The sequence below is a fragment of the Jaculus jaculus genome, chromosome 1, assembly GCF_020740685.1.
Source record: "Jaculus jaculus isolate mJacJac1 chromosome 1, mJacJac1.mat.Y.cur, whole genome shotgun sequence".
Lineage (NCBI taxonomy): Eukaryota > Metazoa > Chordata > Mammalia > Rodentia > Dipodidae > Jaculus > Jaculus jaculus.
In genome coordinates, this window is record NC_059102.1 from 163,164,679 (window position 1) to 163,190,184 (window position 25,506).

General features: G+C 48.5%; 1 protein-coding gene across 1 annotated transcript; it reads right to left on the reverse strand.

Annotated features, from left to right (window-relative positions):
• Nucleotides 1-7,404: 7,404 nt before the first annotated feature.
• Arl2 (ADP ribosylation factor like GTPase 2) lies at nucleotides 7,405-14,787 on the reverse strand. The gene is made up of 5 exons (XM_004656645.2): nucleotides 14,630-14,787; nucleotides 11,973-12,083; nucleotides 11,731-11,893; nucleotides 10,154-10,234; nucleotides 7,405-7,849 (listed from the first exon to the last, which is right to left on the reverse strand). Exons 1-5 carry the CDS (start codon nucleotides 14,692-14,694, stop codon nucleotides 7,715-7,717), a joined length of 555 nt encoding a protein of 184 aa, XP_004656702.1. The 5' UTR covers nucleotides 14,695-14,787; the 3' UTR covers nucleotides 7,405-7,714.
• Nucleotides 14,788-25,506: the final 10,719 nt, after the last annotated feature.

Below are 25,506 nucleotides of genomic sequence, written 5' to 3' on the forward strand. Positions count from 1 at the left end.
CCCTGACATGAAAGGTGCAATTAGCACTTCCAGAGCAGGCCTATACACCTGGCGTGGGGGCAGGTATTGACCCAGAGTAAGTAGGCCCTGTTACCTTTTGGGATGGCTTTGCTCTCACCTATGCCAAGTGCCTGCTTAGGTCCCTATTGACTTCACCGTGGTCCGGCTAGTGTGGGTCAGTGGATATGTTGTTTCTATCCACTGTGCTGTGTGACCAAGATCCCTTGACGTTCTCCAGTGCTGGCTGGCACTGGGGGCTGGGGGCGGGGAAGCTGTGGAGAGTGCCTGAATTTCCTAGCTGATCAGCCGGTCATGTTGTCTTCTCCTTCAGGTTACTTGACTTTGCGGGGCTGGCGTGAGTGGCGAATCCGTTCACCATGGTTCTGCTCCTGCCCTGGCTGGCCTCAAACTCTGTGTAGCAGAGGATGACCCTCTTGAACTGATCTTCTGCCTTGACCTCCCAAACGCTGGGATTACAGGTGTGGGCCACACCTTGTTAAATTCCTGCATGTCCTGCTTCTTTCTCCCTATTCTTTTCAAGACCTTTTTTTTTCTTTTTTTCCTCCTCCTCCTCCTTCTTCTGTTTTTGTTTGCTGAGGTAGGGTCTTGCTGTAGCTCAGACTGATCTGGAATTCACTACAGTCTCGAACTCACGGCGATCCTCCTACCTCTGCTTCCCCAGGGCGTGTGCCACCATACCCGGCTTCAAGACCTTTTCTATCTTGAAGATGTATCCAACCTTTTGACATTATGACATGATGTTGTCATCTAGAAAGTTCACATTGGAGATCCTCACAGCTGAGTTACCAAAAAAAAAAAAAAAAAATTCCCTTAAAAAATGTTAGCAGGGCATAGTAGCACAGCAAAGCCTAAGGACCCAGGTTTGATTCCCCAGTGCCCACGTAAAGCCAGATGGACAAGGTGGCGCATGTGTCTGGAGTTCATCTGCAGTGGCTAGAGGTCCTGGCATTCCCTATTCTCTCTCTCAAATAAATAAATATTTTAAAAACAAATAAATAAAAGAGCCGGGCTTGGTGGTGCACGCCTTTAATCCCAGCACTCAGGAGGCAGAGGTAGGAGGATCGCCTTGAATTCGAGGCCACCCTGAGACTACAGAGTGAATTCCAGGTCAGCCTGGGCTAGAGTGAGACCCTACCTTGAACACCCCCCTCACCAAAAAAGCCAAAAATAATGTTTAGCTGGGCGTGGTTGGCACACATCTTTAATTCCAGCAGAGGGAGGCAGAGGTAAGAGGACCAGCCTGAGACTACAGAGTGAGTTCCAGGTCACCGTGGGCTAGAGTGAGATTCTACCTCGAAACAAAACAAAACAAGGTCACGTTTTAGGTATACTATTTTGGGCTGGGTGGCATTCGTAGCTGCTGTCAGCTGCATGCAGCGCCCAGGGAGTCAGCAGCTGCAGGCAGCCTCACATTCACTGTCTGCTCATGCCTGTGATGAACATGACCTATTTTCTTACTGGTCTCTGAGCATGCATAATTCACCTTCTCCCTCAAAGGCACAGCTTGCTAAGGGCCCAGGAAGGCTGGTAGAGTGGGGTGATTGCCTTGTACTACTAATTGACCGAATCCCTATTGGCTAAATGCTTTCTCTCCTGCTGGTTCTTATCATAACTTATCATAATCTTATCATAGTTCACACTTACACAGTGCTTATGACACATGAGATGTCAACCTGTTCTTGGTTCTCACTTCAGCCTTTGGAGTTAGGATCGTTATCTTTCTCAGATGGGGAAACAGAGGCACAGATAGATAGGCCACAGCAACTCATTTAGTATCAAGTGTGTGGCAAAGCCAGTTTGTCTCTGAAGCTTGGGTGTTTGCCCACCATGGGTTTGAGAGTACTGAAACCTCAGCGAATGGAGAAAAGGCTGGCTTCTGCTGCTTCCCAATAAAGCCAAGGACTCAAGACAGAGTGAACTGGATGAGATGGTGCACCCCAGCACTCAGGAGATGGAGACAGAAGGACCAGGAGTTCAAAGCCATCCACAACCACATGGTGAATTCAAGGCCAGCCTGAGCTACATGAGACCATGTCTCAACCCTCCCTTTCCCCCTCAAAGAGAGCCAGAGTGACAGAAGAGCTCATTACACTTACTTTCTTGTTGCTGGGACAAAATACCAGACCAGAGGCCAGGCGTGGTGGCACACGCCTTTAATCCCAGCACTTGGGAGGCAGAGGTAGGAGGATCGCCGTGAGTTCAAGGCCACCCTGAGACTACAGTGAATTCCAGGTCAGCCTGGGCTACAGTGAGACCCTACCTTGAAAAACCAAAAAAAAAAAAAAAAAAAAAAAAAAGAAAAAACAAAACAAAACAAAACCAAAAAACCAAAAACCCAAAACCAGACCAGAAGCAGCTTATGTAAGGAAAGGGTTTATTTCCATTTATAGTTTTTTTCACTTTTTAAAATTTGAGAGAGAGAGGTGTAGAGAGACAGAATGGGCCCCCTTGTGTATCTGGCTTATGTGGGTCCTATGGCATCAAACAGGCAAACAAACAACTTAATCACGAAGCCATCTCTCCAGCCCCTATTTATGGTGTTTTTGTTTGTTTTGTTTTTTCAAGGTAGGGTCTTACTCTCGCTCAGGCTGACCTGGAATTCACTATGTAGTCTCAGGGTGGCCTTGAACTCACAGCAATCCTCTCACCTCTGCCTCCCAAGTGCCAGGATTAGAGGCATGCACCACCACGCCCAGCTCCATTTATAGTTTTGAGGGCAAGTTTCATCATGGTGGGCAAAGCAGGGCAGAACAGACAGAAGGGTGTCACATCTTGTCACAGTAGCAGTAGAGAAGACATCTGAGTGAGCTAGCTCTGAACCCCTGTGGGCTGGATTAGTAAACCTCAAGGTCCACCCTCAGCAAGACACCTCCTCAGCAAGCCCTACCACCCAAAGGCTCCTCAGTCTTCCCAAATTGCCACCAGCTGGGTGGTACATTGGGCTATTCACATTAAATCACTACAAGCTTTAGTAAGTAACAAGTCAGCTTGGGAAATGGTGGGTCATTGCCCTTAGTGACCACTTTGTCATCTATCCTAAACATGAACCTTTTATACGATTTGTGCAAGGGAAGGCATGGGACTTCTGGAGGGTGGATCCCAGAGGTGTTTATCAATCTTGTTTAAGCTAAGGTCAGTGAGCATACTGATCATGTCAGTCTCTAAAGAAATAAAAATGACCAGAGCACCAGGCGTGGTGGTGCATGCCTTTAATTCTAGCACTTGGGAGGTAGAGGTAGGAGGATTGCTGTAAGTTTGAGACCACCCTGAGACTACATAGTGAATTCCAGATCAGCCGGAGCTAAAGCGAGACCCTACCTCAAAAAAAACAAAAAGAGGGCTGGAGAGATAGCTTGGCGGCTAAGCACTTGCCTGTAAAGCCTAAGGATCCCGGTTCGAGACTTGATTCCCCGGGACCCACATAAACCAGATGCACAAGGTGGTACATGTGTCTGGAGTTCCTTTGCAGTGCCTGGAGGCCCTGGAACACACATTCTCTATCTATCCGCCTCTCTCTTTCTCTCTCTGCCACTCTCAAATAAAGAAATAAAAATAAACAAAATAAAATAAAGAAAGAAAAATGACCAGAGCAAGCCTATTGATTCACATCTGGTTTTAGTATGGCCAGTAATCCATCTTTCCAGAAGCCTGTGACTAGAAAGTGTTCCTAGATGCCTTGGTGTGCAATTTAATCAGCAAGAAGACCACAGTGCAGGGAGTGGTGACACATACCTGTAATCCCATCATTCAGGAGGTGGAGATAGGAGAATCGAGAGTTCCAGGTCAGCCTGGGCTAAATAGTGGTAATACACCACAAAAATTAAAGAGAAGTCAGGTATGGTCGCACACACCTTTATTCCCAGCACTCAGGAGACAGAGGTAGAGAATCGCTGTGAGGTTAAGGCTAGCCTGAGACTACATAGTGAATTCCAGGTCATCCTGGGCTAGAGCAAAAAACCAAAGAGAGAGAGAGAGAAGGAAGGAAGGATGGAAGGAAGGAGGACAATGAGAAGAGGAAGGAAGATGACCAGATCTGAGTCTTGGGAGGGAATTGAACTTGGGCCAGGAAGGTTCTTTAAATTTTGGCAGCTGTCCGGTAAGGAGGACCAGCGGGGGCTCTGAAGTTCGTGTTCTGGGGTAGTTCAACTGCCACCCCCTTCTTCTTCCTCCCACAATACTGTGATGCTGAGATGGGGTCATTCACCTGGGGCAGGTTTGGGGCATGGGTGGGGCAGGGTTCTTGTGCCCACTTATAGAAACTCAGTGTGTCCCCTCACCCACTTTCAGGGCATGGGTGGGGAGATGGCTCAGTTGGTCAAGTGCTTACCTTACTAGCATGAGAACCCAAGGTCAATCCCTAGAACCCATGCATAAATGTTGGGATATTGTAATCAGAACTGTTGAGGCAGACAGGCAGATCCCTGGGGCTCACTGACCATCCAGTCTACTCTGAATGAAAAGCCTGTCTTAAAAAAAGTGAATATTGGGGGCTGGAGGGATGGCTTATCACTTAAAGCAGTTGTTCACAAAGCTAAAGGACCCTGGTTCCATTCCCCAGGACCCTCGTAAGCCAGATACACAAGGTGGTGCATGCATCTGGAGTTCATTTGCAGTGGCTACAGCCCTAGCATGCTCCCTTTTTTTTCTCTCTCTCTCCCTCTCTTTCTCTCTGTCAAATAAATAAGAATAAAATATTTTTTAAAAAGTGAACATTGGGCTGGAGAAATGTCTTAGCAGTTAAGGTGCTTGCCTGTGAAGACTAAGGACCCAGGTTCAATTCTCCAGTACCCACATTAGCCAGATGCACATAGTGGCACATGCGTCGAGATTTGTCTGCAGTGGCTGGAGGCTCAGGCATGCCCATTCTATCTCTCTATGTATATCTATCTGCCTCTTTCTCATAAATAAAATACTTTAAATTGAATATTAGGCTGGAGAGATGGCTTAGTGATTAAGGCACTTGCTTGCAAAGCCTAAGGACCCAGGTTCGATTCCCCAGGACCCATGTATACTAGATACACTATGTGACACGTGTCTGAAGTTCATTTGAAGTGCCTAGAGGTCCTGGTGTGCCCATTCTTTTTCTTTCTGCCTCTTTTTCTCTCAAATAAATAAATAAATAAATAGTTAGTTAGTTAGTTTTTCAAGGTAGGGTCTCACTGTAGCCCAGGCTGACCTGGAATTCAATATGTAGTCTCAGGGTGGCCTTGAACTCACAGTGATCCTCCTACCTCTGCCTCCTGAGTGCTGGGATTAAAGATGTGTGCCACAATGCCCGGCTTAAATATTCTCTTCTTAAATTTTTATGTATTTATTTGAGAGAGAGATAGAAAGAGGCAGATAGAGAGAAGGAGAATGGGCACGCCAGGGTCTCTAGCCACTGCAAACAAACTTCAGACATATGTGCCCTCTTGTGCATCTGGCTTACATGGGTCCTGGGAAATAAAACTGGGGTCCTCAGGCTTTGCAGGCAAACACCTTCACTGTTAAGCCATTTCCCCAACCCCAATAAATATTCTTTTAAAAAGTAGATATTGGGCTGGAGGAATGGCTTAGCAGTTAAGGCATTTGCCTGCAAATCAAAGGACCCAGGTTTGATTCCCCAGAACCCACATAAGCCAGATGCACAAGATGGTGCATGCATCTGGAGTTCATTTGCAGTGGCTGGAGGCCCTGGCGTGCCCATTCTGTCTATCTGCCCCCCCCCCCCGACTCTCTCAAATAAATAAATAAATAAATCTTTTTTTAAAAAGTAGATATTGCTGTGCATGGTGGCACACGCCTTTAGTCCCAGCACTCGGGAGGCAGAAGTAGGAGAATCGCGAGTTCAAGGCCACCCCAAGACTAAATGATGAATTCCAGGTCAGCCTGGGCTACAGTGAGACCCTACCTTGAAAAACAAACAAAAATAAATAAATAAAATAAAAAAGTGGATATTGTCTGAGAATGACATGTGAGGTTGTCTCTGGTCTCCACATACATGCATACAAGCATGTGTATGTGTGCGTACATGCAGACAGATCTTCTTAAAAGTGAAAAAGCAAAAGTATTCCGCTTAACCTTAGGAAACTGTCCTTCTACCCTGGGCCCAGGCAGGCTCTTACCCTTGGCATTTCAATTTGGGGCTTAAGTGACAACAGAAGACGAGGTGGCTTGCACTTTCCCAGCTGGCATCGGATGCAGTGGTTGGGTGGCTGGATTCAGGTCCCAGCTGTGTAGCTTTGATCCATTCACTTCCCTTTATGGAGGTTCAGCTTCCCCCAGGTCGGGGGGGGGCTCATGGGTGATGCTTAGAAGAGAGCCAGTGGTGGCTGAGGCCCATGGCAGGTGTCCTGAAACCGTCCTTCACCTGGCTTGAGGCCTGAGAGTGTCGCGGCTTGTAGCCACCCCGGCCCGACACAGCCTGCACAACCCCCATCCCCCAAGTTCATGTCCCTCCCACGTCTCAAGAGCCCTTGCTCTTCATGCTTCTGTTATGATTCTCTACCTGAATCTAGTTACTACAGCCTTGCAAGTTATCCACTCACAAGTTTTCCAGGCCAATAGCAAGCAGTTGGGAAATGAATTGTAACAGCTGAGTCCCTTTTCTTTCTTTTTTTGTTTTATCAAGGTAGGGTCTCACTCTAGCTTGGGCTGAGCTGGAATTCTCTATGGAGTCTCAGGGTGGCCTCAAACTCATGGCGATCCTCCTACCTCTGCCTCCCAAGTGCAGGTATTAAAGGTGTGTGCCACCATGCCCAGCTCTCCCCCCCCTTTTTTAATGCCAGAGAGCATAAGAGAGAATTGGCATGCCAGGGCCTCCAGCCACTGTAATGGAAATCTAGACACATGTGTCCCTTGTGCTGAGTGACCTTGCACACTTGTGTCACTGTGTGTCTGGTTTACATGGGACCTGTAGAGTCAAACATGAGTCCTTAGGAGCAGACAAGCACCTTAACCACTAGCCATCTCTCCAGCCCTTTTTTGAGGTAGGGGGCCTCACTCTAGCCTAGGCTGATCTAGAATTCACTATGTAGTCTCAGGCTGGCCTTGAACTCACAGTGATCCTCTCCCTCTGCCTCTCAAGTGCCAAGATTAAAGGTGTGCACCACCCACCATGCCTGGCTATGAAACCATTTTTCTAATTCACACCTATGAGGGCAGTGGTCACCCCCGTGAGTTGTCTATCCCCCACCTCCACCCCATCTCTGTTCTTCACTCCCAGCTTTAGTGTCAGCTCCTCATGAAAGCCCTTCTACATTCATCCAGATAGAGTCAGTGTAGCACTGTTCTGAGCAACCCCAGCTCTGCACATCCCTTTGACATCCTGTCCTGTTTGTCTCCCCTGGACTCAGCATTCCAGGTGGCGATTGACGCTGGTGACTCACAAATGGCTCAGCCAGGAACCAGGCAGAGGGTTTTATTCTCCCTCCCAGGCAGAGGAGGCACCCAGGGCCTCAGTAAAGCAGGTAACCCCTCCCAGCCCAGCCCTCTCCTCTTCATATGGCACCTGCAGACCACACAGGGAGGCAGGGTGACAGTCTTGGAAGCTGGGGTACTGGCCCTTGCCTGGGGGAGCAGCAATGGGTAGCAGTAGCAGCACAGGTCACGGCTATGGGGAGTGTTAGTCTGGCCAGCTGACATCCCTCCCTCCTAGCTGGTGTCTGGTGAAGGCCGGGGATCTGGACTGCAGGCTGGGGGACATCGCAGAGGCTCAGTCAATGGTGAAGACGCGACTGGAAATGTCATCCAGGAGCCAGTCAATACCAGGCAGCAGGTCCTCCCCGGTGACAGCACTGCAGCCCTGGATCCGCCAGTGGTGGCTACGGATGGAAGCCAGCTCTAGGGCCTGTGGGCAAAATGGGCTGGTGGGATTGGTGACCACAACCTCACAGGTCACAAACTGCGCCCTCCCCAAACCCTGGAGAGGGATTGTCACTTGAGTGACACCTGGGCCCTGTCCATCACTGTATACCAGTGCCATCTGTCAGTGTAAAAGCAGTGCCAGGGCCAGGTGTGGTGGGGCACACCTTTAATCCCAGCACTCAAGATGGCCAAGGTAGGAGGATTACTGTGAGTTCAAAGCCAACCTGAGACTACATAGTGAATTCCTGGTCAGTATAGGCTAGAGCAAGACCCTACCTCAAAAAACCAATAAATAAATAAAAGCAGCACCAGCATTGTGCAAGGACCTATGTTAGTTATCCTGACCCCTCTTCCCAAGATCCCCTGAGCCAGGAATGGCAGAGACTATTCTCCCAGGAAGGAAGCTCAGAGAAGTTCAGCGACCTGCCATGTCACACAGCCAAGTGTCACAGCCGAGACTGTAACCCTGCTTTCTCATTCTGGTGCCTTAGCACTAGAACAACAGTAAAGATACTGGCTCCAAGGCCAGCTAGATAGGCCTGGGGCTGAATCTTGGCTGGACTACATACTGGCTGTGTGATGCTGGACAAGTTACCTAATTTCTGAGTGTGTCACACCTGTAAAATGAGCCATTCCCGCCTCACAAGATTCTTGAGAGAATAAAATGAGTTAATCCATGCAAAGAACACAATGGGGTGGCAGGGGGGACTGAAGAGATGGCTCACAGTTAAAAGTGCTTGCTTGGAAAGCACGTTGGCCTGAATTCAACTGCCAAGCACTGACATAAGCCAGACACAAGTATGCAAAAATTGGTGTGTCTGGTATTTGTTCACAGCAGCAAGAGGGCCAGACACATACACACATGTGCACATGTATGCACGCACACACACACAAATAAACTTTTAAAAATGAAGTAAGCAGGCTGGAGCGATGGTTTAGCCATTAAGGTGCCTGCTTGTGAAGCCTAAGGACCCAGGTTCAATTTTCCAGGTCCCACATAAGCCAGATGCACAAGGTGGCGCATGTGTCTGCAGTGTGTTTGCAGTGGCTAGAGGCCCTGGTGCACCCATTTTTTTTCTCTCTCCATCTCTGTCTCAAAAAAAAAAAAATAGCCAGGTGTGGTGGTGCACACCTTTAATCCTAGCACTCAAGAAGCAGAGGTAGGAGGATTTCCAAGAGTTTGAAGCCACCCTGAGACTACATAGTGAATTCCAGGTCAGCCTGGGCTAGAGCAAGACCCTACCTTGAAAAAACAAACAAACAGGGCTAGAGAGATGGCTTAGTGGTTAAGGCACTTGCCTGCAAAGCCAAAGGACCTCAGTTCAATTCTCCAGGACCCATGTAAGCCAGATGCACAAAGTGGCACAAGCACCTGGAGTTTGTTTCAGTGACTGGAGGCCCTGACATGCCCATTTTTTCTCTCAATCTCTCTCTCTCTCTCTCTGCCTCTTTCCCTCTTATGCTTCAATAAATAAAATAAATATTTTAAATAGAAAAAACAAACAAACAAAAGAGTTGGAGGCAAGAGGATCAGGAACTCAAGATCATCCTCAACTACATAGAGAGTTTGAGGCCATCCAGGGCTATATGACATGCTGTCTCAAAAAAAAACCCAAAAAACACCTAATAAAAAAGCTGGTGGGGCTGGAGAGATGGCTTAGCGGTTAAGCGCTTGCCTGTGAAGCCTAAGGACCCCGGTTCGAGGCTCAGTTCCCCAGGTCCCACGTTAGCCAGATGCACAAGGGGGCGCACGCGTCTGGAGTTCGTTTGCAGAGGCTGGAAGCCCTGGGGCGCCCATTCTCTCTCTCTCCCTCTATCTGTCTTTCTCTGTGTGTCTGTCGCTCTCAAATAAATAAATAAATAATTAAAAAAAAAAAGCTGGTGGCACATGCCTTTAATCACAGCACTTGGGAGGCAGAGGTAGGAGGATCGCCATGAGTTCAAGGCCACCCTGAGATTACATAGTGAATTCCAGGTCAGCCTGAGCTAGAGTGAGACCCCCCAAAAACCCCTAATATAAATAAATTTAAAAACTAGTAAGTGGGCTGGGGAAATGACTCAGCAATTAAAGGAGTCCATTTGCAAAGCCTTCTAACCTACATAAACCAGATGCACAAGGTGACATAAGCATCTGGAGCTCATTTGCAGTGGCAGGAGGCACTGGCATACCCATCCTTGCTCTCTCTGTACTCTCTCTCAAATAAGTAAATAAAAACATTAAAAAATAACAACAATATAGAAAGAACCTTCCCTTTTCCTCACTGAGTCACCCCTGGCCTGGACTCACCTCCTGAATGGCACTGGAGGACAGCGCTCCCGGCAAGTCCTGCTTGTTGGCAAAGATGAGAAGGGTTGCTCCAGCCAGACGCTGAGGAGAGAAGATGGGGAGCAGGGTGGGAGTTCAGAGAATAACCTGACCCCTCACCAGAACATGTGGGCTCAGAGGTCCGCCTGCAGTCTCAGCACAGGACTCCATGTGGTGGGAGAGGCCCAGGTAGGGTGGGTAGAGTAGACAGAGCCAGAGCTGGGCCTCGATTCAGTGTACTGCCAGCCAACAAGCCAGTGGGGAACCTCGCCATGCCTCGGTTTTCCCATCCATAATCAGCAAGGGTGTGGTGGCCAAGATGATCCCCAAGCCTCCCACAGCTCTGGCCTGCGTAGATCTGATGGCTGGGGTGGTGAGTGTGCTGGGGACTTCCCAGGGGACTGTAGAAAATGATCACCTTCCCATCCTCCAAGTTCATGCAATCCTTAAAATGCTCACTCTCACCAAAAAAACAAAACAAACAAACAAACAAAACTCTCTCACTGCCAGGTGTGGTGGTGCACTTGGGAGGCAGAGGCAGGAGGACCACTATGAGTTCTAGGCCAGCCTGAGAATACATAGTGAATTCTAGACCAACCTGGGCTAGAGAGAGACCCTATCTAAAAAAAAAAAAAAAAAAAAAATCACTCTCAGCAGGCCACACTGTTGGCCTCTGCCTCTCCTGAGGCATGTTTGCCACTAGCACCTTCCCCAGGATTGGATGAATCTAACCTCTGGGCCACTACTTGCCAGGCCTAAGCTGTTAGCAGCTCCCGATTCTCCTTCAATGGTTTTCAACTAAATGCAATGTCATAGCCTGATTCAAGCCTGGTACAGACAATGCACATCTGTGGAAAGACCTATAGCTAAGATATAGCAATTTCTAGCCAGAGTGCTAATTCACACCTATAATTCCATCACTCAGGAGGCTAAGGCAGGAGATGGAGAGTTTGAGGCCAGCTTGGGCTACATACATAGGTAGTTCCAAGCCAGTCTGGATTACACAGGGAAACCCTGTCACAAAAATAAACAAACTGGGGGGTGGGGATGGCTCATGTCTGTAATCCCAGAACATGAGAGGTAGAAGTAGGAGGATCAGGAGTTCAAGGCCAGCCTTGGCTACATAGCTAGATGGAGGCCAGTCTGATAAACACAGTGGGATCCTATCACTCACAATCAAACACACAATGATAAAATTCGCCTAATTCTAACCCCTGCTTTAGAGATGTAGAAACAGAGACTCAGGGAGGTCTAATATCATAAAGTCACATGACCTGGGCAGCCGCCATTGCCTGTGGGAGTTCTGCTGCGCCCTGGCTTTGGGGAAGCTCCTGCAGTTATGGTGGGGTGTTGTCATCCCCATTTCAAGCTCTGGGAGCTAAAATTCAGGGTGCTGAAGCAATGCAACCCATGGGGCAAAAGCATAGGCCTTCCTTCATATCAAGGTATCTATCTGCCTATAGCATTGTGGTCCAGTAAAGGGATGACCTCCCGCCTCTTAGGTACCCTGGGAAACCATCCTGCTACATTCAGGCATCAAGCCATGGAAGTGGACGCACCTCCTCCACAAGCAGGCTCTGCAGCTCCCGCTGGCAGTCCTGCAGCCGCTGACGGTCGGCACTGTCCACCACCCAGATAAGGCCATCAGTGCTCTCAAAGTAGTTCCTCCAATAGGAGCGCAAGGACTTCTGGCCGCCCACGTCCCAGATATTCAACTTGAATCTGGGGTGAGAGGAGAGGTTGAGAGTCGGCTGGCCACACTCCCCACTCCTTGCCCACCACCCACAGTGGCCCCACTCACCCTCGGTGCTCCAGGGTCTTGATGTTGAAGCCCAGTGTTGGGGAGATGGTGTCTACATCTTCCCCGTTGAACTTCTTCAGGATAGTTGTTTTGCCAGCATTGTCCAGGCCGCTGGGGTCCACGTATTAAGGACAAGTCCCTGTGTTCTGCTGGTGGTGAGGTCACCACAGGGCTGCTCTCTTAGGGACTATTAACTTTCCACTATGTGTGGAAATGAGCATATACCTGAGCCCAGATTGGCTCAGGATAAACATGGGCATATCAAACTATAGATCCATCATCTCTGCTAAGCAGAAGCAACTTAATTCATGCAACAAATATTAATTGAACACCTACTGTGTGCCAAGCCCTCTTAGGTGCTAGATGACAAAGTCACTGACCTTAAGAGGTTTACACCCATTAAGGAGAATGCAAGAAGTGTAAACAGATGAGAAAATTAGGCGGTGTGGGTTAGAGAGTGTAATAAACACATGGGAGATGCTAGAAGGGTGTTTGTATGTATGTGAGAGGCTTTCAGCTGAGGGAAGGTTTTCCAGGGTTTTGGGGGTTTCAAATACATGGGACTGAGGGAAGTGCAGAGATATGGAGGTAGCAACCGCCTTCATGTGTTTCTGGAATGATCTCCAGACTCTGTAGCAGAGAACAGTGGATGAACTCACCAGCAGGTGAGACCTAATATGTAGGGCCCCTTCCTGCTTACCTAACTCAGGGCCACTGACTCCCACTTGTGAGATGGGATGAGAGAGACCCTGTCCTGTGCCCAGCCTCAGTCCCTAAAAGCCACTGATTATAACCCCACCCCTGCCGTCATCCATGCTTCCTTCTCCCCAGGATCATGACAAAAGTGCTATGGTTCCTCCCACCTCAGGACTCTGTCTTCCTCCTGCTCCCCCAGCCAGTGACTGTCACTTCTTTCCTTTACACACATCTCCCCTGAACAGGTGTCCACACTCACCCATGCCAAACTCCATCTTCAGACTTTTACCTTTATATTTTTTCCTGTTCCTGTGTGGGTGCTACACACGTTCCGTGGCACATGCACACATGGAGGTCAGAGGACCACCTCTCCGTCCAAGAGACAGGTCCTATCTCGTTTTGGCCTCTGGGAAAGCCAGAGTAGCTGACCTGGAAGCTTTGGGGTGCTTCACCTCAGCACCTGCCTCTCTCATATGGGTTCTCTCCCCTTTCCCTACACTCATCTGACTTCCATCTGATCCTCACCACTCCCTAGATGTCAACTCAGGATTGTGCTGCCAAATACCATTTCTAGGCTGATGGCTTCCACCTACCTACTCCCTTATATGTCTCAGGAACCTCAACAGCTCAGGGCTGGTGTACTCCCAACATGTCTTTCCCCTCCCTCATCTCAGCATGTGGCTCCTTGCTGCCTTTTCTGGATTACCCAGGCCAGAAACCCAGGAGTCAGCCTTGTGTGACTTTCTCTCTCCCACTCACCTTCAATCGAGCAGCAATTCCTACTGCCCCTACTTATCACAATGTCCCCCTCCTTCCATGACTTCACTACTTCCATCCTGGTCCAAGACACCATCCTGTCTAGTGCAACTGCCTATCTGCTCAGGGTCTCTCCTCTGTTTCCCACTTAAAGAGGAGACTGGTGCAGTGGCCCCTGTCAGCTCTCTTCCGCCACTGCTCTCCTTGACTTTCCTTGAAAGTTCTGGCTGTGTTCCCCATCCACCCATTTAGGGCTTTTTACTTGAGGTTCCTTTGCCTAAGTTTCCCCCATACGCCCACAAGGTTCATTCCTCCCTCCCTTCCTCGTGTCTTTAACCAACAGTCTCTGCCTCCTTCTCCATCCCTACTGCACACTTACTGTCATTGTTCTCTCCCCTTGCATTACAGGATTTATGTTGAAGGCAGGGTTTTTGTTTGTTTGTTTTTGTTTTGCTGTTTCACGCCAGTGCCTAGCACAGAGTAGGTGCTCCATAAATAACTCATCGAATGAGCGTCTTTCTCAGGTCCCTTTAAAATGGACGTGACCACTAAAGTTACAAGCGCACAATGTCTCCTCTACCCTGCCAGGAGGGTGAGGTCGCCCAGGGGACCTGGCACCGCGCAGGACATTGGATGAAGATGCCAGTTAATATCCTGGCAGGTCGACCGGACTCAGGGCCTACAAGCACTGAGGCCCGAGGGACACAATGGGCTCCGGAGCCCCAGACTGACAGTTGGAACCGTGGTCCGCGGAGCCAACACCCACCAGCTCGGAGCCCGCCTCGGGACTCTCACGTCCCCGGGATTCCGGCGGACACGGGGACGCGGAGGTGGGTGGGTGGGGGGGGAGGTCAGAGCCGGGGAGAATCGGGCCCTAGGCCGGGGGCCCTCCGACGGTGACGTCCGAGTCACTGCCTCCACATCCCGCATCCCCCCGAGACACCGGGGACATCGGGCCCTGAGCAGCGCCTCTGGGCCCACGCCTCCGGCGTTTAGACAGGAGCGTCCCCCGCCCGTGACATGGTACGGCCCGCTCCGGCCCCCGCCCGAAGGAGTGGTAGGGCCGCGTGCGTGACGCACAATGGGCAGTTGGTACCGGCTGGACGGCCGCACACGCACACACGCGCCCGGCAGGGGGCGCCCGGCACCGCCCACCCGGCGGGACCCCGCTACCCTCGCGGCATCTCCGGCATCCGGGAAGATACAGCATAAGCAGGCGCAGCTCTCGCTCTTTCTGCTTCATCTTCTTCAGAATGGTCAGAAGCCCCATGGCCCCGTAGCCCCCTCCCGGCAGTCGTTTCTTCTTAGTCCCGGGACCCCGCTCCCTGTTCCGATTGGCCAGCTGGTCGTTAGGTCCCGCCCTCGCCGTCACGTGACCGAAAAGACGCGCAGAGAAAAGGCCAGTATGACGCCCTCTAGCGGTGCCACGCCTGCTGTGCGGCCTGCTGACTTAACCCTTCGCCTTCCGACCGCTGAGGGTTGGGGAGGTACGAGGCCAACCCCCCTCCCTGCCCCATTTCTTCTTCCCCAGGATCCGACGGACTCGGTCCGTGGAAAGCAGAAGTCCTCGAGTTGTATTCTGATTGGATGGGGAGTACCTGGGAAGGGATTCTAAGCCAGGAACCAGCATCCCCCTGGGGGCTGTTGTATCGATCTGGAGATCAACATATGGCTCTGTTCTGCTCGTCTCAAACCTCGACATTCCAAATCGGCTAGTGACAGAGTGGGCCAACCCCCACTCCCACCCCCAGGTCACGGATTCCTGTAGAAAGTGGACCGATGTCTCTCAACCGAGGGCGACGATGCCCCCTAGAGGCCGCTTCGAAGTGTGCACGCGGGGTGCGAGTCCCCCTCGGGTCATTCCGATGACGGAATAGTTACTGCAGGTTAGAGAACTAAAGCGTCCCGCAATGCAGGGGAACTGGCCTGCACAAAGAACTGCCCCGCCTAAGATGCGGTTGTTTCAGGGAAGCACAACTCCAACTGTTGTGGAAGATCAAACTGAGAGCCTTGGTCTTTAGCCTTGCGGCTGCCATGTAACAGATGCTTAATAAATATTTTAAAAATATGAGTTAGTTTCTCTCCTTCCCCTCTTCCCTCCTGTCTCCCCTATCCTCACTCCAAAGTGGGAAGTACCTGGGCCATAGGAGCCTGCTGCCTGCCTCCAGGAATTTACACCTTGGAAATAAGAGTATTGTCCAGGGACTTCGTATCTTCTTGAGTTGTTTTTTTTTTTTTTTTTTTTTTTAATTATTGTGTCCTGGGTTGGAGCAGCAAACCCAAGTGCCTTCAGAAAGGGCAGATTACCACAGTACAAAGCACATGGTGGATACCATGAAGCCTTTTTTGGTGCGTGTTTTGTTTTCGAGGTAGGGTTTCACTCTAGCCCAGGCTGACCTGGAATTCACTATGTAGTCACAGGCCAGGCCTCAAATTCACAGCAATCCTCCTACCTCTGCCTCCCAAGTGCTGGGACTAAAGGTGTGCGCCACACCTGGCTCATTTGAGTGGGCCAGACAAGCTAGCCAGCAAGCCCTAGGGAACCCCCTGTCTTGCCTCCCTAGCACTGGGATTACAAGTGCACTGCCACACCAGGCATTTTACATGGGTGTTGGGACTCTGAACTCAGGTCCTCAGCAAGCACTTTACTGAGCCATCTCCCCAGTCCTGTGTTTACTGACACTAGAAAGCAGAAGATGGAATGGCTTAAATCTTTTTAAATTTAGTCACTTATTTTTAGTCAGGCTCTTCTATGCCCAGGCTAGCCTCAAACTCACTATGTAGTCCAGGATGATTTGCCTGCACATCACAAGTACTGAAATTCTAGGCGTGAGCTCCCACACCCAGTTTATGTGGTGCTGGCCATTGAACGCATGAATTGCATGTTAGGCAAACACTCTAACTGAGCTGCATCCACAGCCTTGGAGTGACTTTTAAAGACTAGGGTGGGGGGTATATCCCAGGCTGCATTTTTCTTTGTCTCGTGAGAAGGAGGAAAGGGAGCTCTCAAAACCCCTGGGAAATGCCTTAGAAGAGAACTGGAGAGAAGCCATATAGAGCAGCTGTAGTTATATTTAACTGTGGCTATGTGAGTGTGTGTGTGTGTGTGTATATGTGTGTGTGTGCATTTTTTCTTTTTTCCACAAGAAAGATCATGATGAAATTAAAACACCCAAATCCTGACAGCTAAGCCAGGTATGGTGGTATATGCTTCTAATCCCTGCACACTAGATGTAGAGGCAGAAGGATGAGGAATGCATTAGTCTGTATCAACAAAACAAAGCAAAACAAATCCTGGCAACTGTGAAAACTGCTTTTGAAGGGAGGCCTCCTTAAGTAGATTGTGACCTGAGGAAAGAGTGCCAGTAAAGATACGAGCTCACTCTGTAACAACACGGCATTCTGGTTTTAGTTTTACTGAGTGAGGTGGCAGGTGCCTGTTGTGGCAGGCTACTTGAGCCAGGTGTTCAAGGCTAGACAGGGCAACATAGTGAGACCTTGTCTCAAAACTAAATAAATTTATTGGGCCCATCAACATGTCATGGATGATTGAAGAGGGGAAAAACACATCAAAATAGAAAGGGGACTAGTTGGAAAGAAGAGTTTCAGTGGAAAAGGGAAGAGGAGGGGGAATAAAAGTAATGGAAAGGGATTATGATCAAAATATATTATGAGCCCAGTGTGGTAGTACACATCTTTAGTTCCAGCACTTGAGAGGCAAAGGTGGAAGGATCACTGTGAGTACAAGGCCATCCTGAGACTACATAGTGAATTCCAGGCCAGCCTGAGCTATAGTGAGACCCTACCTCGAAAAACAAACAAAAAACTCTGTATATTTATAAAAATTATCAGTGAACTAGGCGTGGTGATGCACATCTTTAATTCTAGCACTTGGGAGGCAGAGGTAGAAGGATGGATGGCTGTGAGTTCAAGGCCAGCCTGAGACTACATAGTGAATCCAAGTCAGTCTGGGCTAGAGTGAGACCCTATCTCAAACAAAAAAATTATCAATAAAAACTTTTGGGTGGGAGCTGGAGAGGTGGCTTAGTGGTCAAGACACTTGCCTGCAAAGCCAAAGTTTATTTTTAAAAATATTTTTATTTATTTATTTGAGACACAGAATGAGCACACCAGGGCCTCTAGCCACTGCAAATGAACTCCAGATGCATGCATCACTATGTACATCAGGCTTATGTGGGTTCTGGGGAATTGAACCTGGGTCCTTAACCGCTAAGCCATCTCTCCAGCCCAAAATTTTATTTTTAAACTTTCTTTAGACACATTTTCTATTTGGTTCTTGTTTTTAATTTTTTTTTTTTTTTTTGAGGTAGGGTCTCACTCTAGTCCAGGCTGACCTGAAACTCACTGTGTAGTCTCAGAGTGGCCGTGAACTCAAAGTGAACCTCCTACCTCTGCCTCCTGAGTGCTGGGATTAAAGGTGCGCACCACCACACCTGTGTCTATTTGGTCCTTCTTAAAATTATAATATTCATATTAAGTTGCTTTAAGTTATAGGGGCTTAGAATGTCTAGCACAGTAGTAGAGTGCTTACAATAGGGCTCTCTTCAGCCTAAATAAATGACAATTTTAATGACAGAAAAGATTGCTCCCTCTCTGTTAAGACAGATGACATAAGTCCTGTTGTGACCACATATCCAATAACAGAGGTGCCAACCAGCACTTGGTGGCAGCACACGCAAGTGTAGGTTTTGTCTTAAGTAGCAAAGAACTAGGAGGTTGAATGTCAACCTAAGTGTTGAAATGGGAGTTAGGTGCAGCTTTTGGCCTGTTGGAGAACTCCAGCCCTTGTCTCCCTAGTCCCAGGGACAGTCCTGTTCCTATGTTGGTCCCTGGCATTTCAGTGGGGATATATAGCCTAGCTGATAAGTCAGGATATACAAGCATCTTTATTACAGATCTTACCCTGATGTGGGTGGCAGAGAAAGCATCCTGTCCAACTTGCAGATGATAAAAGGAATTGTTACTCACCCTCCACTGGTCACCCAAGGGCATGTGACATCTCAGACATTAACAGAACCCTAGGAGCTGGAAGGAACTTGAAACTCAGCTCATCTGTTTTCTGAGGCTCCCTCAGCAGCAAGAGTGTAACAGGTATGGTACCTCTCTCCTGTAATCCCAGCACTTAGGCTGAAGCAGAAGAATTGCCATGAATTCGAGGTCAGCCTCAGCTACTTAGTGAGTTCTAGGACAGCCTGGGCAGAGAGACCCTGTCTCAAACAAAACAAAACAAAACAAAAAAACAGGCGAGGTGGCACAAGTCTTTAATCCCAGGTAGGAGGATCACTATGAGTTTAAGGCCACCATGAGACTACATAGTGAATTCCAGGTCAGCCTGGGCCAGAGTGAGACCTCGAAAAAACAAACAAACAAACAAAAAATCAAACGAAGGAAGGAAAAAAAGGAGGAGGGCTGGAGAGATGGCTTAGTACTTTTTTTTTTTTTTTTTTTTTTTTTGGTTTTTCGAGGTAGGGTCTCACTCTGGTCCAGGCTGACCTGGAAGTAACTCTGTAGTCTCAGGGTGGCCTTGAACTCACGGTGATCCTCCTACCTCTGCCTCCCGAGTGCTGGGATTAAAGGCGTGCGCCACCACGCCCGGCTTGGCTTACTACTTAAAGCACTTGATTGCAAAGCCAAAGAACCCACATTAAATTCTCCAGGGTATGCCAGGGCCTCTAGCCACTGCAAATGAACTCCATATGTGTGCGCCCCTTTGTGCATCTGGCTACCATGGGTCCTGGGGAACTGAACCTGGGTCCTTTGGCTTTGCAGGCAAATGCCTTAACCACTAAGCCATCCATCCAGCCCCCCAATTTTTTTTTTTTTTTTGGGTTTTTCAAGGTAGGGTTTCACTCTGGTCCAGGCTGACCTGGAATTAACTCTGTAGTCTCAGGGTAGCCTTGAACTCATGGTGATCCTCCTACCTCTGCCTCCCGAGTGCTGGGATTAAAGGCGTGTGCCACCACGCCCGGCTTCCCCAAATATTTTTATATTTATTTATTTATTTATTTATTTGATACAGAGGCAGATAGAGGAAAAGAATAGGTGTACCAGGACCTCTAGCCACTGCAAGTAAACTACAGACGCATGCACCACCTTGTGCTTTGGGCTTATGAGGATACTGGGGAATTGAACCTGGGTCCTTAGGCTTCACAAGCAAGCATCTTAACTGCTAAGCCATCTCTCCAGCCCCAAAATTATTTTAAAAAATTTAAAATAAGTAAAAGTATATCTTTAATGAAAAAACTCTTTTGTGGGGTGGGGGAGTCTCAAGGTAGGTTCTTGTTCTAGCCCAGGGTGACCTGGGATTCACTATGTAGTCTCAGGCTGACCTGGAATTCATAGCAATCCTCCTACCTCTGCCTCCCAAGTACTGGGATTAAAAGTGTGAGCCACCATGCTGAGGGGGGGGGGGGTGGGGGAATGAGAATGAGAATGAGTGTGTCAGGTCCTCCAGCTATTGCAAATGAACTCCAGATGCATGCATCTGGCTCATGTGAGTACTGGGGAATCAAACATGGATCCTTGGGCTTCCCAGGTAAGTGCCTTAACTGCTGAGCCATCTCTCCAGCCCCCCAAAACTGTTAAAAAGTGCCTTGGGACTGGCTACATTTTCAAGCAGGGTCTGCACACAGTAGTGAAATGACCCCCAGGAGCACCAGCTCAGCTGTCTCAGCATGAAGGCACTTCCCACATTTTCCTAATAGTTCCAACAAATGACCCAGGCTTGCTTCCCCTTGGTCTGACTTAGCTTGCTTCTGATGTCAGCCACGATGGTCAGAGATGAAGTGAAATGGGCAAAACCAGGCTCCCAGGCTCATCCTGCAGCAGGGATTGGCTTGGCTGAGGAAATGGCAATTCCCGAGGGCTTCATTGTGCTGCTGATGAGAAATTGGTCAGCAGATGCTGGGCTGATTTCATGTGCTCCCTGGGCCCAGATCATATATGAGAGATGAGCAGGCCAGTAGGCTGCCATTTGGGACATTTCTTCCCCATGGCGACTCCCTGGGAGGATGGACTTTGTTTTTTTTTTTTTTTTTTTTTTTTTGGTTTTTCGAGGTAGGGTCTCACTCTGGCTCAGGCTGACCTGGAATTCACTATGTAGTCTCAGGGTGGCCTCGAACTCACGGTGATCCTCCTACCTCTGCCTCCCGAGTGCTGGGATTAAAGGTGTGCGCCACCACGCCTGGCCGACTTTGTTTTTCAAAGTAAGGTCTCACTCTAGCCCAGGCTGACCTGGAATTGACTATGTAGTCTCAGGGTGGCCTCAAACTCACCGCAGTCCTCCTACCTCTGCCTCCCAAGTGCTGGGATTAAAGGCGTGCGCCATACCACACCTGGCTTTTTTTTTTTTTTTTTTTTTTTGAAACAGGGTCTAATGTAGCCAAGACTGGCCTCAAACTAGGGATGAGCTGGAACTCCTGGATCCTCCTGCCTCCACGTCCCAAGTGCTGGATTGCAGGCTTTTGCCACTTTGCCCCCACAGGGAGATGCTGACTCTCTCTCTCTAACGTATCTCTTTTCCATTCCTTTTCAGCTGCCACAGCTGGGAGGAAGGTCCCAAGGGTCAACCACAAGCCGGAAGCGTAAGGCTTGCCAGGGGATGAGGGCAGGCAGCTCAGTGCTGGCCTGGGACTGCGGCAGTGACTGGGTGGTAGCGTGGGAGCGGGGAATACCTGGGAAGGACAGCTTTCACTCGTAGCCCAGCATGCTGAGAGCCTTTAAGAGCTGGGCCTCCCAAGAGCAGGGCAACTTCACTTGGGGCTCTGCGACATCGACCTTGTCAGCAGGTGGTGCCAGGCAAGAGGAAGTAGAGATGTCATGCACTCCGACACGGAGGCTGTGCAGTGAGGCTTTGCTGCCTCACAGGCTCTGTGCTTCTGTCCTCTGCTGTTCCTTTAACCCACACCTGTTGCCTGGAAACTCACTGGAGATGGGGGGGATGGAAACTCAGGGAGCACCTTGGGGCTCTGTGGGATGTGGTAATTGTGACCACAGCTCCTGGATTTTCACAAATCATACTAGCTCTGTGACCTCAAGCAAAGCCTTGTTTCTTTGGGTCTATTCCTTGTCTGTAAAATAAAAATTCCTTTTTCTTTCTTTCTTTCTTCCTTTTTTTTTTTTTTTTTAAGTTGGGTCTCACTCTAGCCCAGGCTGACCTGAAATTCGCTGTGTAGGCTCAGGGTATCCTGAAACTCACAGCGATCCTCCTACCTCTGCCTCCTGAGTGCTGGGATTAAAGGCGTATGCCATCACGCCCAGCAAAAATTCCTTTTCTTTGCCAAGACTGCCATGACCAAAGCCACACATGGACAGTCATCTCTGGTGAGGCTCAAGAACAAGAAAGGTGAATCACTCTTGTCTAGTGACCTTAGAGACAGGAAAACATCCTGCAGAGGCTGGTGGATGGAGTCGCTAGTCATAGTTAAGGAGCATGGGCCTAGACACTTGGCTGGATTGGAGCAGGGTGAAGACTGCTCAACCCAGCAACTCAGAGATCTCAGACACAAGCAAGAGGTTGCTGTAGGCCTACCCAGCACCTTGGACAGTGCCAGGGATGCAGGGAGCTAAGGCCAGGCAGGTGGACAATTGGTCACAGAACTCAAGAGAGTGTCTGTCCATCCCCTGGTTTTACAACTGGGGAAACAGGCTCAGTAAGAGGAGACTTGGCCAAGTACAAGATGGCAGACCCAAGTTCTGCAGCAGTTTCAGTGTGCTCTTCCATTCACACTGATTCAACAGTCACCTTGGGGTGCTGGTATGGGAATAATGGGGGACATGCTACTCCCCTACAAAAGCAGAGTAAGGTTATATCTGCTAAAGACAAGCTGGGGGTGGAGGGTACACAGTTAAGGGTGTGGCCTCCCAAAGTGGTAGAACAGAGTCTCTGACAAGGCGCCCATCCAGAATCATGGCTGGAGGGACCCAGGAGAATTGGGTCCCCAAAAGTTTTAAGGGGATAGGAGCTAGAGAGATGGCTCAGCTGTTAAAGGCACTTGCTTGAAAAACCTAATGGCCTGGGTTCTAATTCCCAGAACCCATGAAGAGCCAGATTCACAAAGTGGTACATATGTCAGGAGTTCATTTGCAGTGATAGGAGGCCCTGGCATGCCATTCTTTATCTGCCTCTTTCTCTCTGTCTCTCACTCTCAAATAAGTAAATAAATATTTTTTTTAAAAGAATGAGCCAGGCGTGGTGGTGCACACCTATAATTCTAGCACTTGGGAAGCAAAAGTAAGAGGATCACTGTGAGTTGGAAGCCAACCTGAGATTACATAGTGAATTTCAGGTCAGCCTGGGCTAGATAGAGTGAGACCCTACCTCAAAAAAACAAATAAAAATAAAAAAAACCTGGGCATGGTGGCACACGCCTTTAATCCCAACACTTGGGAGACAGAGATAGGAGGATCACCATGAGTTCGAGGCCATCCTGAGACTACATAGTGAATTCCAGGTCAGCCTGAGCTAGAGTGAGACCCTACCATAAAAAACAAACAAATAATAATAATAGTAGGGCTAGAGAGTTGGCTTAGTGGTTAAGTGCTTGCCTGTGAAGCCTAAGGACCTCAGTTTGAGGCTCGATTCCCCAGGACCCACGTTAGCCAGATGCACAAGGGAGGTGCATGCATCTGGAGTTTGTTTGCAGTGGCTGGAGGCCCTGGCACACCCACTCTCTCTCCTTCTCTTTGCCTCTTTCTCTGTCTGTCACTCTCAAATAAATAAATAAAAATAAACAAAAAATTAAAAAAATAATAGTAATAATAAAATAAATAAATAAAAATAAAATTTAGCTAGCCGGGCGTGGTGGCGCATGCCTTTAATCCCAGCACTTGGGAGGCAGAGGTAGGAGGATCGCCGAGAGTTCGAAGCCACCCTGAGACTACACAGTGAATTCCAGGTCAGCCTGAGCCAGAGTGAGACCCTACCTCAAAAAACCAAAAAAAAAAATAAATAAATAAAATAAAATAAAATTTAGCTGTGCATGGTGGCACATGTTTTTAATCCCAGCAGAGGTAGGAAGATTGCTGTGAGTTCAGGACCAGCCTAGGACTATATTATAAGTTCCAGGTCAGCCTGGGCTAAGGTGAATCCCTATCTTGGGAAAATAAATAAATAAATAAGTAAGTAAAAATTATGGGATGAAAGATGGCTTAGCAGTTAAGGCACTTGCCTGTTAAGCCTAAGAATGCTTGTTCAAAAAAAACAAAAAGATAAGAATGCATGCTCAAACCTCCAGGTCCCACACAACCAGACGCACAGTGAGTGACACAGCATGCAGTGCTGCACATGCGCACCAGAGGCATGTGTGTCTGGAGTTCATCCACAGTGGCTGAAAGACCCTGATGTGCCCATTCTCTCTCTCTCTGCCTCTTAAAAAAGAAAAAAGAAAAAGAAAGAAAGAAAGAAAAAAATATTTGCTTATAAATAAACAATTTTAAAGGATGAAAAGCTCCTGCTACTTTCTAGCCATGGGAGCAGCTGGGGACGTAGTTCAGTGATAGAGTACTTGCCTATCCTACCAGCCCTCTGCCCCTCTGTCCCAGTCCTTATCACTCAGTAGAGTCTTTGAGCATGTACTATGAGGCAGGCCATGTCCTAGGTTCTGGGACACATCTGTTTAACAAAGATCCAAGGAAGGCTGGGCAGGGTGTTATACACCCATAACTCCAGTACTTAGGAGGCTGAAGCAAGAGAGTAGTGAGTTTCAGGCAAGTCTGAGTTATACAGTGAGATTCTGCTCAGAAAAATAAAACCAAGACACACACACACATACACATACACACACACACACAGAGAGAGAGAGAGAGAGAGAGAAAGAGAGAGGAGAAAGAGAGAGAGGAGGTACATGTAGTTTTGGGCTTCTTTCTTAGTATAATAATAAATAGGACTGGGCTAGAGAGATGGCTTAGCAGTTAAGGTGCTTTCCTGCAAAGTCAAAGGACCATGGTTTGATTCCCTAGAACCCACATAAGCCAGATGCACAAGGTAGCACATGCATCTGGAGTTTGTTTTCAGTGGCTGAATGCCCTGGCACACCCATGTTCTCTCTCTCTCTGTCTGCCTCTTTATTGCTCTCTCTCAAATAAATAAATAAAAATAAAAATATTAAAAATAAAATAAATAGGACCATAAATAAATAAATAAATAGGACCCATATTCTTTGTGGAGTCTGTTTTATAGGGGAGTGTGAAAAGACAGTAAATGTAACAAATCCAGTGAATCAGAAGGTCTGGCAGAAGATCATGAGTGCCATGGAAGAAACAGCTAAGAAAGAGATTTGCGTGGCTGAGGCTATGGCTCAGCTGGTAGAATGCTTACCTAGCATGAACGAAGTTCTGGGTTCAATCCCCAGCACTGCATAAATCTGGGTCAAGTGACACATGCTTTTAATCTTGACACTTGAGAGGTGGAGTCAGGAGGATCAGAAGGTCCTGGTCATGTCTGGCCATATAGAGAGCTTGAGGCAAGAACAGCCTGGGGTGCATGAGACTCTGTCTAAAAAAAAAAAAAAAAGGCTAGAGAGATGGCTTAGCAGTTGAGGCACTTGCCTGCAAAGCCTAAGGACCCAGGTTCAATTCCCCAGTACCAATGTAAGCCAAATGCATAAGGTGGTACATATGTCTGGAGCTCATCTGAAATAGCTAGAGGCCATGGTGTGCCCATTCTGTCTCTATCTTCCTCTTTCTTTTTTGCTTTCTCTCCCTCTATCTCTCTTTCAAATAAATAATTTTTAAAAGTTTTTCAAGGTAGGGTTTCACTCTACCATCCCCAACATAAAATACATATATTTTTAAATCTAAAAAGGAAGCTGGGCATGGTGGCACATGCCTTTAATCCCAGCACTCGGGAGGCAGAGGTAGGAGGATTGCCTGAGTTTGAGGCCACCCTGAGACTATGCAGTGAATTCCAGGTCAGCCTGGGTTAGGGCAAGACCATACCTCACAAACAAAACAAAAACAAAACAAAAAAAAGTTGAAAAAGGGCTGGAGGGATGGCTCAGCACTTAAGGTACCTGCTTGCAAAACCTATTAACCTGGGTTTGATTCCCCAGCACCTATGTAC

What these genes read in the sequence shown, in the direction of transcription:
- Arl2 (XM_004656645.2), bottom strand. Translation starts at nt 14,694, where the DNA reads ATGGGGCTTCTGACCATTCTGAAGAAGATGAAGCAGAAAGAGCGAGAG. An exon ending in GAGCTGCGCCTGCTTATGCT is followed by an intron (nt 12,084 to 14,629) that starts GTATCTTCCCGG and finishes CGTGGACCCCAG; the next exon opens with CGGCCTGGACAATGCTGGCA. An exon ending in CCTCCAGTGCCATTCAGGAG is followed by an intron (nt 7,850 to 10,153) that starts GTGAGTCCAGGC and finishes TTTTGCCCACAG; the next exon opens with GCCCTAGAGCTGGCTTCCAT.